Here is a 13,195-nt window from a genome sequence, read left to right on the forward strand (position 1 = left end):
AGAGGGCTGCATCAGCAAAATGAAAGGAAGAAAACAAAAAAGAGGAAAAGCTATTTCCTTAAAATTTTTCATTTATTTCCTAAAACAATTTAAATCTATATATAAAAATCAGTATTTCTGACTAACAAAGCAATTATTCTTATGAGTCAGTGCTTTTAACAGAGCAGAACCTAGTGTGGTAAGACCAAAGACTAATCATGTTGGCTGAAGCCTGATGGTGCTGTTTCTTCTGAAGGCAGCTTACCTTATCGTGCATAGTCCATCCTACATACTTTAAATAGCTGTCATTGAGAAAGGCATCACTATACATCTTCATCCATATTCCAATCTCTTCAATGCAGATAGCTCTTATTTCAGCAATTGCATCTCTATTGGGAGGGGTGTAGAGGGAAAAACAAGATCAAGGAGATGGATAATTAGAAATAATTTATTATAAGCTTCTAAAATAAATTAATGAATCTATACGTTACTTCACAGAAAAAGAAAAGAACACCTTACCGGTATCTATGCACAAAAACACCTTTAAATATTGCATTCATCATGTTTTCTATTTCATCCTGATTTTCCTGAAGCTGAAAGAATGAACAAAAACATTAAAAACTGAGCAGCACTTTTACAATCAGATCAAATGTTGTTGGTGTTAGACAAAGGAAAGTAAGCTAACAAGTAGGACCATTAAATCCCTTCTCCATCTTGATTAATATTCACAGATCAGTTGCACAGTAGAATGTTACAAGTTAAGGAATTTGTCTGGAATACTGATAGTTTTGATCACCGGATAACTATTCTTCAACTGTGACAGATGTTTTAGCTTTTTTCAAGCCTCTGACACAATTATTTATAAGGAAATCTATTTTAAATTAAACTTACAATTAGCAACTCTTAAGCAAATTTCTACCATATGTGTAATGTTTTTAGGAATATATATTTTCAGAAAAATACCCAATTGCTCTAAGGTTTATAATAGACAGACTGTTCTGTACCCTGAGCAACTTATAACCAAACAGACAATATATGGAAGTACTTTTTCGTGTCTGCATAAGCAGTAAAATTTGATTCACATACTGTTTTAAGGACCTCTTTCCTCCCCACCTATCATTTCATTAGATAAGGAAAAAAAAGGCTGAAATTGAAGAGGGAAGTGCAGAGGAACTGAATTTGAGAATATCAAGATATATTAAAAAAAAAATAAAAATAAAAATAAGATGATCCAGCCTCTTGGGGTAACAACACTAGAATAAGACATGCAAATGAGGTGCTAAGTGGTATACACAATGCTTTGATACAAAGAAATAAAATTTTTATTTGCCTGGAAATTTTTTAAACTTCTTGCAGAATTTTAAAGAAAAGAAAAAAAAAAACTCATTTTAAAACACTAGTCAAGAAAGTTAGCAAGTCTCTCCTGCTAACTGTACTATGAAGTTAGTATCTGAAGTTCCACATTTTTCCTCTGCATAAATAAAACTTCGGAATCACCTTTAAAACTCATTAAGTTTTTCAAACATTAAATGTACAATTCAAAGAATGAAACGGAAAGGCTAATAGCTATGCCTCCAGCAGTCATAAAGCACACCATAAAGCTGCACAATTACACTAACCTCCTTTCTTTTCTGTAGTAAGAGTTCCAGTCTATCATTAGCTCGCTTTCCAATTATTTTATTTCGTTCTGCTTCATACTGCCGTTGTGTATTGTCCATGTTAATACTAAGATTTAATGCCACATTCACTAAAGCAGTCATCAGTTTCATTGCTTTAAAAAAAAAGAATGGAAATTATTAGTGAACTTACCTAACGAAAGAAAGCTAATAAGCAAACATACCAAATCCTCCTATTCATATTTTTCAGACTTAAAACAACACTGTGGAATATATTCAATGAAATTTAAAGATAAACCAGGTTTAGGATTTGAGGACTGTCTTACCAAATACTATTAATTTATCCAAACTACAGTTTTCACACTATTACTTATTAACATAACCGATAAAGAACCTATCCTATTCCTTCTGTTAAGTTGTAATATCATAAGCATTACTGTTGAGCAGTACATATGCTTTCCCACAATAAGGGTGACAGATAAAACTGCCTACCCCAAGAAACGTGGTAAGGAATCCATTACTAAAATCAGTTAACAAAATGATGTTACCTGAGCAATGAACCTCAAGGATAGCAGAAGAGGATTTTTCCTTCTAAAGGAAATACTTTAGACAAGCTACGCTAACAGATTGTGCCAATTTTGTCTCCTCAGTCTAGTTTTAATGAGGCAGCTGCCTTGATGGGGAGAAGCAGAGAAGGTTCATTAGCCCAGGAATTGACAAAAATGTAAGTTAAGCCTAGGTATTTTGAGGTTTTTGTTTTGGTGTATACGCTTTAATTCCTGAATTCCCCCCTTTTAAAAGGGTGTAATAGACAAACAGACAAATATGCCTATACTGTAAAACAAAAGGTGGCCAGAAGTATACCTGCTTTTCTTACAACCCTCTGTAACAAGACATGAAACAGTCACAGAGAGAGAACATATAAGCAGTTATTTTAAAAAGTTTGAGTGTCACTAGCATAAAGTATCAAGTGGATGAATAAGGCATAAAGACATGCAGCAGTATCAAAATATTGTTACACTGCATTATATTTAAGGATTTCAGGATAAGAAAAAATAAAAAAAAAATGCAAGTAGCAGTGAAGATGGATAGAGGATTTTGCTGGTTGTCTCTATGCAAAATAAAATTCATACATCAAGAATACAAGATGCAATTTTATATGCAATGCACAAGTAATGACCCTATGTAAACAGAATCAATAAAGCTACTGATGCAAACCAAGGCAAACAGACTATTATTAAATATATTTCATTGCATAGAAAGAAACTTGCTACAGGGCAGTATGTACAACTGTTACTCAGGCACAACTCAAGAAAGGAAGGGAAAATTGATTTTAAATAACTAAAACTAATGTTGGTCAGCTACAGCCTGCACTGTGCTGTTACAACACATACTGGAGACGGTCAGTGAAACAGAGCAAGTGACCAGACAATTACAATCAAAGTTGGCTTCACTTCGATCAGTTCTGCAAAACTAACAAACTATTCCAGCCTGGTAAAAACTCAGCTTCCTGTGCAGTCTAAATTATTCACTTTGTGCGGGGCGGGGTGGGGGGAACATCCAACAACTTTATGACTGGATTGCTACCAGATGCCATATGAGACTGTTCTTCATGAACCTGGGCAGATTTAGAACTAATTTATTCATAAAACCCATTCTCCAATATCACAAGATGTTTTAAATATATATATCTGACACACTAAACTCACAAGGAACATTGTTTTATTTTAAAAGATGGTGGGAAAAATCAACTATTAAGGGACAACTTAAGAACATACAGAAATTTAGTGACTTTATTTTTTTTTCAATTTTATTTCTACAGTCATCTGTGAAAGTGTCACCTTGGATCACATTGTGCCACAGTCTCAATGTAAAGTACAGTACTGATTTGTAGTAAAAACTACATCCAGCTTAAATTTGACTTAACACCAGATGGATAGGTTCAACTGCATTTCAAGCTAAAAAGACTAGTGCAGAGAAAATTATGACAGAAGAAAAACTTGTACTATTACTTAAGTTTCTTCATATTTTTTTTATGATATCTAAAGCTATCAAAAATGAAATACTACAGAGCTGGTAAGGAAACTTTTAAAATAATTTCATGTTTTTCAATAAAGAAAAACAAAGACAATATAAAGAAAGCTTTAGCAAAACAAGTTAGAGAAAAGGCTTGTCATATAGCAAAACATGAATTGAATACCTAATGTCAGGAGGTTTAACCACAACAATTTCTTCCTGTGAAATGCACAAGTGTAAAACAGAAACAGTACGCAGAAAAGTTCACTTACCTGCCAGCGTGCTAGTGTGCCGAAACGCTCGGACTTGGGAGTCTGACAGTCCCGTAAGTAGTGAGATGACTGTATCCATCATATATTCATCATATATGATGCTATATTGACACTGTCGGACAAGCACTCCTATGAACTCACAAAAACTGGATTTGAACTTCTTCCACTGAGGACCAGCCATAGTTAATGGATAATCTCCACTATCCTATTAAAAAACAAAATGGAATGCAAAGAGGAAACGCTTTCAATTAAAAAAAATAATAATACAGATTAAGAGGCACAGGTACAACTTAAAAGCCTAGGTTATTGATGGCATAAATGATACGTTTGATAAATCTCATTACACAGAAACACATCTACCTTCTGCTTCGGGCTTCTTATTTGCAGAGAAAACTCCCAACAGGTTATACAATACAGATCACAAAAAACTTTATGTACTGAATTAACATTCTAAGCTTCCTATCTCTATCCTACACTCCCAAAAATAAACCTTTTACCCCCTTAAACATCTGTTTCTGAATATAGCGTTTCTGAAATATTCACGAACACTTAACTTAGAACTGTGATAACATGTATGGGGACATGCTCCTCCTAAGATTGAGAATTCCTGCCACTATAAGACAACCTACTATAAAAGTTTGCAAATAGGGAATATGACTTCACCTTCTACTTTGGGAAGCCTTACAAAATGTCAGGGGAAAAAAAAAAACATGAATTTTTAACAATACTTCTGCGACTCCCTACTCTAAGGGGCTAAAGAACATTACCACTTAAAAATGAAGGCAGCATGCATGAAACAAGATTAGAAATCTAAGGGTGAAGCCATCCATCAGATTTCTGTTAGAAGAAAGCGTTAAGCATAACCCAGTGATCAGAGAACTGAATAAACAGTCTCAAAAAAAGTTTTTTATATTTCAGTGCACACTACTTTTCCTTCTCTTAAAGTTAGTGATGCTCTTCAGATTTTAATTTGTGAGAGAAAAAAAAAAAAAGATATATGTCATTTGTGTTCCTTGAAATTCAAAGCACATGGAGACAGACAACAAAAGGGCAATTTAGAAGGAAAAAGGCCAGAAAGTCCCACAAAAGGTAAAAAAAAGTCTTCCGTTTGAGATTAATCCAACTGAAATCCCTGGGATTTGCAGATTAATGAACATATAAACTTAACCACCATTCTGAAACTTACAAATTTTAGAGCTTCAGATATGCAACAAAGGGGATACAAACAGTCCTCCAGTATTAGGGGTTTCAGATAGCCTTTTTTTTTTTTTTTGTTATGCTGCTATATAAAGCAGAGTTTTATTTTCTCCAATTTTAAAACTTCAGTCAAATGAAAATCTGGCCATTCCTACAGTCAATCCTGTCTTTGAAATAAATCTGTAGCAACATGATTCAGTAAGGTGAGGATAGGGAAAGTTAAAAAGTAATATCAATATACTGTTAGCATATTAATTTACCTCATCAAACTCTTCAGTCATTTTTCGGATTATTTCAGAATTCTGCATATGTCGAAACATCTCTGCTGTAACAACTCCTACATTTTAAACATCAGATTATTAACACTTTAAATATGGAAGAGATAGATGACAGATAGCATGTCTCTGCTACAATGTAAATATAGACAGTATTCAGGTAGCCTACAGGTTACACATGTATTTTAAAAAAGTTACCCATTAATCATTTTCGCATCTGTACACAACACGTGCTTAACAACAATTTTTGGTATATTTAGTTATGTACACACATGTGTATTTAGTATGTATGCACATTTTCATGTTGTACACACAAAAAACAACTAAAACACCCACATTCATTCATTTTCAGATGTTAAAGATACTTGTGCTAGACCTTTCCATCAGCTGAGCAGCTGCCCTGCTACAAAATGACCTTTCAGGAGTCAATATCCTAAACTGCACAATAAGACAACTATAAACTGTTTTGTTGCTATTCTGTTGTCTTCTACATTGTGATGTACTCTCTGCTTTCAAGTAATTTCTATCTTCCACTGACTCAAATCATTAGATTGCAAAAAAATGTCAGAACAGACAGACCTCCTGAAGTATACTGCAGCATAGAGGCATGGATTATCTCAAAAAGGCATAAAAAGATTTTGCAGTTGTCCCACCCCTCCAATAAGCAAAGTCAGTGCTCCTGAAAGCATGGATAGCCTCTATAAAGGAATGCTGTTGGAATATTTTGTTGTTCCAATAATATATTGGAATACACTCTTCTTGCAGACAGAACTACTACAAAACTGTTTGCAATCTCTTTTAAATCAAGCATCTCTAAACAGGCTATGATACAATTTTAGAACACTTACTGACATGTGGGTGCTCTATCCAAACTGGAATTCCAAGATTAAGCAATTTGAACAAATTACTGAGAGGGGCTTTCTGAATTAATTATAGCAACCAAGGAAGATGTGGGAAGTATTACGTAACAGTATTGTGTAATCTTCATTTTGAAATAATTCTACAACATTCCTAAAACCACCCACTCCCCCTATCTCAAAATACTAACAAAACTTAAAGCAGACTACTAGCCCCAGGAATGAAGTAGTTCTACACCATATGTTGCATGAAAGTGAAGAAGAAAAACATGCTATAAAATTGCCTAACTGGAGTACAGGTCCAAGAAGTTTCAAGAAAAAAGAAAAAAAAAATCTTACCTTTGCAGCCTGAACACTGAATAAAGAAGTTTATGAGATCAAGAAGTGCTATATCTCTGTCATGTTTGTATGACTCTATCCAGTCATCCACTACAGACTGAAAATAAACACATAAAGGCACTTTTCAGATTTTTTATGTTGAAAAGAGTCAGTTTTATTTCACTATTTTATATTAAGAATGAGTTTTGATTCCTCCAGAAATAAATGGAATGCTGAATTTTCTGACAGATTCAGAACAAAGGTTTAGAGTAGTTCTTTACTATCACAGAATCGGTTTTCAAGAAAAGAACAAATTTTTATTCTCTAAACATACACTCTTAAACTTGACAACCAAGCATTCTCTGAGGAATACTGTAAAATTTCAGTAAGTCTTATGGAATCATAGAATCATTATGGTTGGAAATGATCAAGAACTTTGAGTCCAACCGCAAACCCTTTGACACCCTGTCTGTTCAATATTTCACCACTCTTTCCATGTAGAAATTCTTCCTAATGTCTAACCTGAACCTCCTCTGGCACAACTTAAGGCCATAATAGCAGCAGTTCAGGAAGGGTGTTTGTTTTTTAAACTGATGGAGCTTCTCTAAAGATATGACAGAGATGCTCAAATCAAACAGCTACAACCACCTATAATCTTCAAAACTTGTCCCACCGATATCTCTTGCTAGTGTGCTCCTTGCACACTGACAATAACACAATGGGCTGCGCTGCACTATGCTACATGGGGTTAATTGCTTAAGTGTTAACTAAATCAAGCATAGTGGTTAATAGAACAGGTTCAAGAACTCTTTACTACCAAACTTTAAAGGCAAGCGTATTAACAGGAAACCCATGATTAACATTTGAGGAAAAAAGAGTTTACATGCTATCACTTTTAAATCCATCCACAGGTGAACAGCAATCCAGGAAGGTCATACAAAAATGCACGTAGTACAATTAATTTACTGACATAAGTACTTGAGAGTTGTTTTGAGTGTTTAATATATTGATAGCTTGCCCTAAAAATGCAGGGCATTCCAAATAATTCTAAATAATTCCAAATAATTCTACAGAATAATTCCAAACTTCCAAACCATTAGAGTCTGCAGCCTACCATGAGTCCTACTTTTATTCTTCTCAGAGCTTATTCTTTCCAGACATGAGTGCTGTGAAAGTACTGGAGCTAAATCCAGTTCTAAATCCAATTCTAAACCAATTTAGAATAAAATTGGTCACAGAATGACATATAACTTTAGCCAGCAAGACAGGAGGAATTAAAAAAAAAATGCATTTGAAGTCAAACTTTCTTAGTTTTCCCAGTAGCAGAACCTATAAAACTAGTACTGATTTGACTATGGAATGAAAATTGCAACTGCTTGTACTGTGAAGAAGGCCACTGCCTAAGTTCAGAATAACATTAGGACAGGGAGAGCAAGCATTTCCTTTCATAGGTATCTGCCTATTTTGGTTTACTTTTTAAGATTAAAAAAGGCAGCAGCAGAAGTTGCTTGAAATTTACATTTGCTTAAGTCTTGGTGTATGAATAATTTCTTTTTGTCAGGGAACACAAAACAAAATGGGAAGAAGGAATGGAACAGAACAGAAATATACAGTTTTTTTTTCTTTTTAATTATTAAAGTCTTTTTAGGTAGCCAAGCAAGCTCAGGGCCACACAGTAAAGCTCCTATAGCAAGTGCTGAGCTGGAGTTCTTCCTAATTTAGAAATCTTTTCTGAAAATAGACTTCTCGCTTACTTTTGACAAAATATATGTACTAGTACTCAGGTCTCAGTTCTCCCATTTAATAATGGGAGACTTTTTTTTTTTTTCTCTCTTCTTCAAATACTGACAGATTTTTTTTCCTCTCTACTAACTTTTCATAGAAGTACTCACAGCAAAAGATTCTGGCTGCTTATCACTGTACACAGTAAAAACATCATAAAAATAAAATCTCTGATTAACAGCTGAAAATGTAGTACATAGAACCACAACTAGAAAAGTTTATATCCTATTCCATATGAAGTTCAAACACACGCACACTCCCCTCAGAACAAAACAAAGGACAGAAGTATCATACTTTTGTGGAAATAAATGTTTGTTTTGTTTTCTTTTTTAAAAAGTCTGGACTAAATTTCTGCCAAGGAATTCAGGCTTCAATATGCCCAGTTCCCACGAGCCTGCGCATCTCGAAAGGACTGCATGTAGACCCCACTTCCTGCATACGTATCAGAGAAGCTGTAAACCCTGGATTTTCAATCCCAAAGATAGTCTTTCTGCTACGCTGCCGAGGAGTCACATGAGTGAGTCAGCAGGAAACCTTCATGGCTGACAAGCTTACATTTTAACCCTCCCTCCACTGGAGGGTTTACACAGTCATGCAAGCATTTTACTTCTATAATGATATGTTCCATATAAAAATGTCTAACTAGCTGCACTTTTTTAGCAGACCAACTTCAGTGTAATTTCTACAGGAGAAAGTACCTAATCCAGATACTTCTGGCAGGTTAAAATCTCCTAACCAAAATTCGAGACAATCCCAGTGCAGCAATGCACAGGAGGCAAAGTCAAGTTAGTCAACATATATATGTAAATACACACACACACCCGCGCACACATACACACAGAGCAGATCTTCAGCTGCAGCTAGTGATTTTTATAGGAAAGGAAAAGCAAACTTCAGAAAAAAAAACTATACACTGGGAACATCTAATACTAAAGATTTATTATTAAACGTTTCTGACAAACATAGGCATAAACCCCACCCCTGTTCAGCTACAGTCACATTAAACAAACAAAAAAGCTTGATTTGGAAGTCATACAGCGTAAACTAAGTTTTCTTTCAAGTTGGCACTTGAAAATGAAAAATCAGTTCAATTCGAATATTACCCTTGCAGAAACAGGGTTTGTTTGCTTTTGTTTGGCTGTTTCTTCTTTTTTTTTTTTTTTTAAATCTTAACCAGGAACTAATCTACAGAATGAAAACTCACCATAAGCTTAATTTTATTAAATCATACTTACAGAAAGATGTTACTGCTATATTTAAATGTACATTAATGAAAGTACCACAGAGATCTGAAGTCTTACCTGCATAGCACTCTTGCCCATTTTAACTACCTCAAACAGCATCATGTTTTCCACACCATTCTGTTGGTGATGTCCATTCATCCGATTTGGACCACCAGGTTTTCCTCCTCCGTTTCCACTTTTCCCCTTTTCTGCTGGTGCTTTTTTGCCTTTTTTACAGGTCTACAATCACACAACACAAAAGAAATTTTATTTTGTTATTAGATAGCAAGTATATACAAGGATTTTTGTTTCAGGCAACCTAATTTACAATCCGAAGTTGACAATAATAGCCAATTCCCATTTGACACAAAGACTAATGGGATTCATCAATTCCAATTCGTAAGGTTCTCATTTAAAATCTTTCAGCAAAAAATAGCACAATTAGAAGTTTATGACAAAAAGGTTTTCCTCTTGTTTGGATTGTGAAATAGATAATACAGATGTTATTTAAAATAGCTATAGCAATTCTCATAACATATCTCATGAAACATCATCTCCTCTGTAATTCTAATCTCTCTCACCCAACTTGTACTTACAAGGTTAATGTAACAGAAGAGTAAAGGGGGAATCGAATAAAAGAAGAGATATCTGAACCAAGAAGGACTTAACCACAATTCTTGCTTAACCACAAGCAAAATTTACACTGTAATTTAAAATTTGAAAGTATTTATCATGCTCTCATAGCAGCAAGGTAGCAGGTTTAAGGGTGCCGGCTGGTGGGGTGCACTAGTCACCTGGGCAGGGGGCACACAGGGCACCTCCCGGCCCAGCAGTGCAGCCACTCTGTCACCACCTAACTTGAGAATTTTTCAGGCAATTATTTTTGTGCAATCACGTTTAAAATAAAAGGAGAGCCAGAATTCCTAAAAACAACCAAAAAGTAAATATATTAGCAGCAAGCGTAAGTACAGAATATAACAAATGAAGAGAGGGTAATCAAGATGATTTTTATTTATGTGCCTCTATTACTTTTAAGGTATCTTGCAAATACATAGGATGAAGTATTTCAATAAAATATAAATAAGAACTCTTCACACAACATTTGCATTTTCAAAAACTATTCCTAGTTCATTCAGCTTCAAAACAAGAGTTTAATTTCTCAGTTTGTAACAGTATTTCAGTGACCCTATAAGCTCAACATACTTTTCCTTTGCCTTGTTTTTGGCTTTTTCCTTCAATATCTTCAAAGTCTGTATCAGAAGAGAAGTGTGTTTCAGACTCCCTGCAAGGATAAAGAGACAGAAACCAATTATACATTCGATCATAAACCTTCTTGAAAATACCAAAGTCACATACTACCTTCAGTACACTCCCTATCCCAACACTTATCTTAAAGAGTGACTGTTAAAATCTAAGGAATACAGAAAGCAGAAGATAAAGAATACAATGTCTATGTGCACATATCAGTTGCAATAATTTTCTAATATTATTTTAGCTGACCATTTATAGGTTGTCCTTCTTCTGCACAGAGAATGTGAGACACAGTGAAGAAGTCTAAGACTTTACCTTTGAATACATGCAACTCAGACAAGACTATTTTTCTCAAGGATTCATTAGATTATTTTTTCTACTATCATTTTCAAAGCAATTTCATACTTTCTATTCGCCCAATTATTTTTTAATAGCCTCATCAACTCTGGTTAGTCTTTATATTCCCAATTAAGGATTTGTAGACTTGCCATGTTTTCACTTGGATTGAAAAGTATTTTTGGACTTAAAGTGAATTATGGAAGAAAAATTCAAACAGATTCGTATCTACTGACAACAAAGAGGTGGGAGCTTCTTTTAGTTATTAAGTAAGTCTACTTCTACTAATCGTTTTGCTTCTCTGTCCAAAACATAATCTAGTCCTTATTTTGTATTTTGGCAGATTGGACACAGATTCTTAAAACTGCAAAGAACACTAGTGCCTAGGCCTATAAAGTGACACCACAAATATCTGGGACTGATACATGAGGGAAGTTAAGACTACTTAAGAAGTAGCAAAATCTTTTGGCACTGGAGTGCCATGAGTATTAGGTGACCGCCTTGGTTACTACAGGCTGCACTTCAATTATATAATCTCTCTCAATGAAGAGAGCTTGATGAAGACAACTTTTTTTTTTGTATTCCTCATCAAGGAATTTATTCACAAAAAAGGCAGTATCCAAGGGGGAAATATATATATATATAATTCTGTTGAGATGATCTCCAGAAAATATATATATATATATATATATATATAATTCTGTTGAGATGATCTCCAGACTACCACAGCTTTAAAATGATGAAAATAAATAAAATAATAATAATAAAAAAGAATAAGCACTTCTAAAATGTCTATTTTAATTACCAATGAATACTGAGATAATTCAAACATCTATCAACTTCCTGAGAAGGAAAAAAAAAGAGAAAAAACAAACAAACACACAAAACACCTAGAACCCCATTTTCTCATTTTGTTTGCTCCAGAAAATAAACAAAAGAACAACACACACCCCACCCCTCCCAGTAAATATTAACACTAAAAATATCAGTACATTTAAAAATCAAATCAGCAAATCCTTAAAGCACTTACTGAAGGAGAGTAAAATCAGTTGGTATTTCTGGAGCTGCTATCATTTCTTTATCATCTTCTGGAACACCAATGTATTAGAAAGATATTCAAAAACCAGTCTGAAGCACAAGCTTACTTGTTTTCTTCCTTTCTGATAGACAATTCCTATTAAAAAATAAAATAAAGTTAAATGTAATTATTTTTTTTTTTTCTCACGTGAAGTGGGGGAAAGAAAGGAGAAAGGTTTGGCAACCTAAAAAACATTTGATCACACCACCATCTGTTTCCAGCTATGTCTGTCTTTTTAAATAAAGATTTTAAATATTTAACTCCTTCCATGATCTTACCACAAAGCATCCCAACAAATGTTAGAAAAGGCAAAAAACACTTTCTAAATAGGATGAACAAACTGGAATAGCTTTCATAAACACCTTGCAAGTCTACTAGAGATTGAAAAGAAAAAGTTACTTTAAAAGGTTAAAATTAGAAGTTATTAAAAGTTAAGTCTAAATCAATTTATAACATTCTGCACTACCCAACAGCCCTCTCAACCCAACCATAATCAGGTTAATCACAAGAAATCACCACATCTGAAGCTCAATTTAAGTACATTGTATATACCACATTTGTGCCTCTGATTTGTAAACTTTCGCAAGATTTTCTGCAAAAATAAACTGAGAAGTTAGAAGAACTCAACCGGCTGTTTTAAAACTCTTTGTCTTCCAGACTTGATGAACCAGGCTTGCAATTGTTTTAGCATTTAAAGCAGATGACGTGCACCCAACAAATATCAAGGAGGACATGACTATCCCAATTTTAATAAAAAACAAACAAAAAATATTTTCATGAGAACACAATACAATGCAATGCTTTTTTTATATTGATTATACCATTGTCACTTATTCATGTATTTTAATTCAACCGATTTTCCTTCATTTATGGAACCATAGAATCATAGAATGCTTAGGGTTGGAAGGGACCTCTAGAGATCATCTAGTCCAACCCGCTGCACACGCAGGGTCACCTAGAGCACATGGCACAGGACTGCGTCCAAGCGGGTTTGG

At 34.3% G+C, this 13,195-nt stretch overlaps 1 protein-coding gene across 3 annotated transcripts in view; it reads right to left on the reverse strand.

The window, feature by feature from the left end:
- The window catches only part of STAG2 (STAG2 cohesin complex component), a 36,264-nt gene extending 23,962 nt beyond the window's left edge, over nucleotides 1–12,302 (reverse strand). For all 3 annotated transcript variants that reach the window (XM_010226259.2, XM_010226257.2, XM_010226258.2), the window contains exons 1-9: nucleotides 12,153–12,302; nucleotides 10,739–10,817; nucleotides 9,614–9,775; nucleotides 6,552–6,648; nucleotides 5,341–5,417; nucleotides 3,884–4,088; nucleotides 1,599–1,750; nucleotides 499–572; nucleotides 245–368 (exon numbers count right to left, since the gene is read on the reverse strand). In XM_010226259.2, the coding sequence (XP_010224561.2) occupies nucleotides 245–368; nucleotides 499–572; nucleotides 1,599–1,750; nucleotides 3,884–4,088; nucleotides 5,341–5,417; nucleotides 6,552–6,648; nucleotides 9,614–9,775; nucleotides 10,739–10,817; nucleotides 12,153–12,196 (1,014 nt within the window). In that variant the 5' untranslated portion in view covers nucleotides 12,197–12,302. The remainder of the gene's footprint in view (nucleotides 1–244; nucleotides 369–498; nucleotides 573–1,598; nucleotides 1,751–3,883; nucleotides 4,089–5,340; nucleotides 5,418–6,551; nucleotides 6,649–9,613; nucleotides 9,776–10,738; nucleotides 10,818–12,152) is intronic.
- Between the last annotated feature and the right edge of the window lie 893 nt (nucleotides 12,303–13,195).

The sequence above is a fragment of the Tinamus guttatus genome, unplaced genomic scaffold (assembly GCF_059628265.1).
Source record: "Tinamus guttatus ecotype Peru unplaced genomic scaffold, ASM5962826v1 Tinamus_guttatus_pri_ptg000287l, whole genome shotgun sequence".
NCBI classification, from domain to species: domain Eukaryota; kingdom Metazoa; phylum Chordata; class Aves; order Tinamiformes; family Tinamidae; genus Tinamus; species Tinamus guttatus.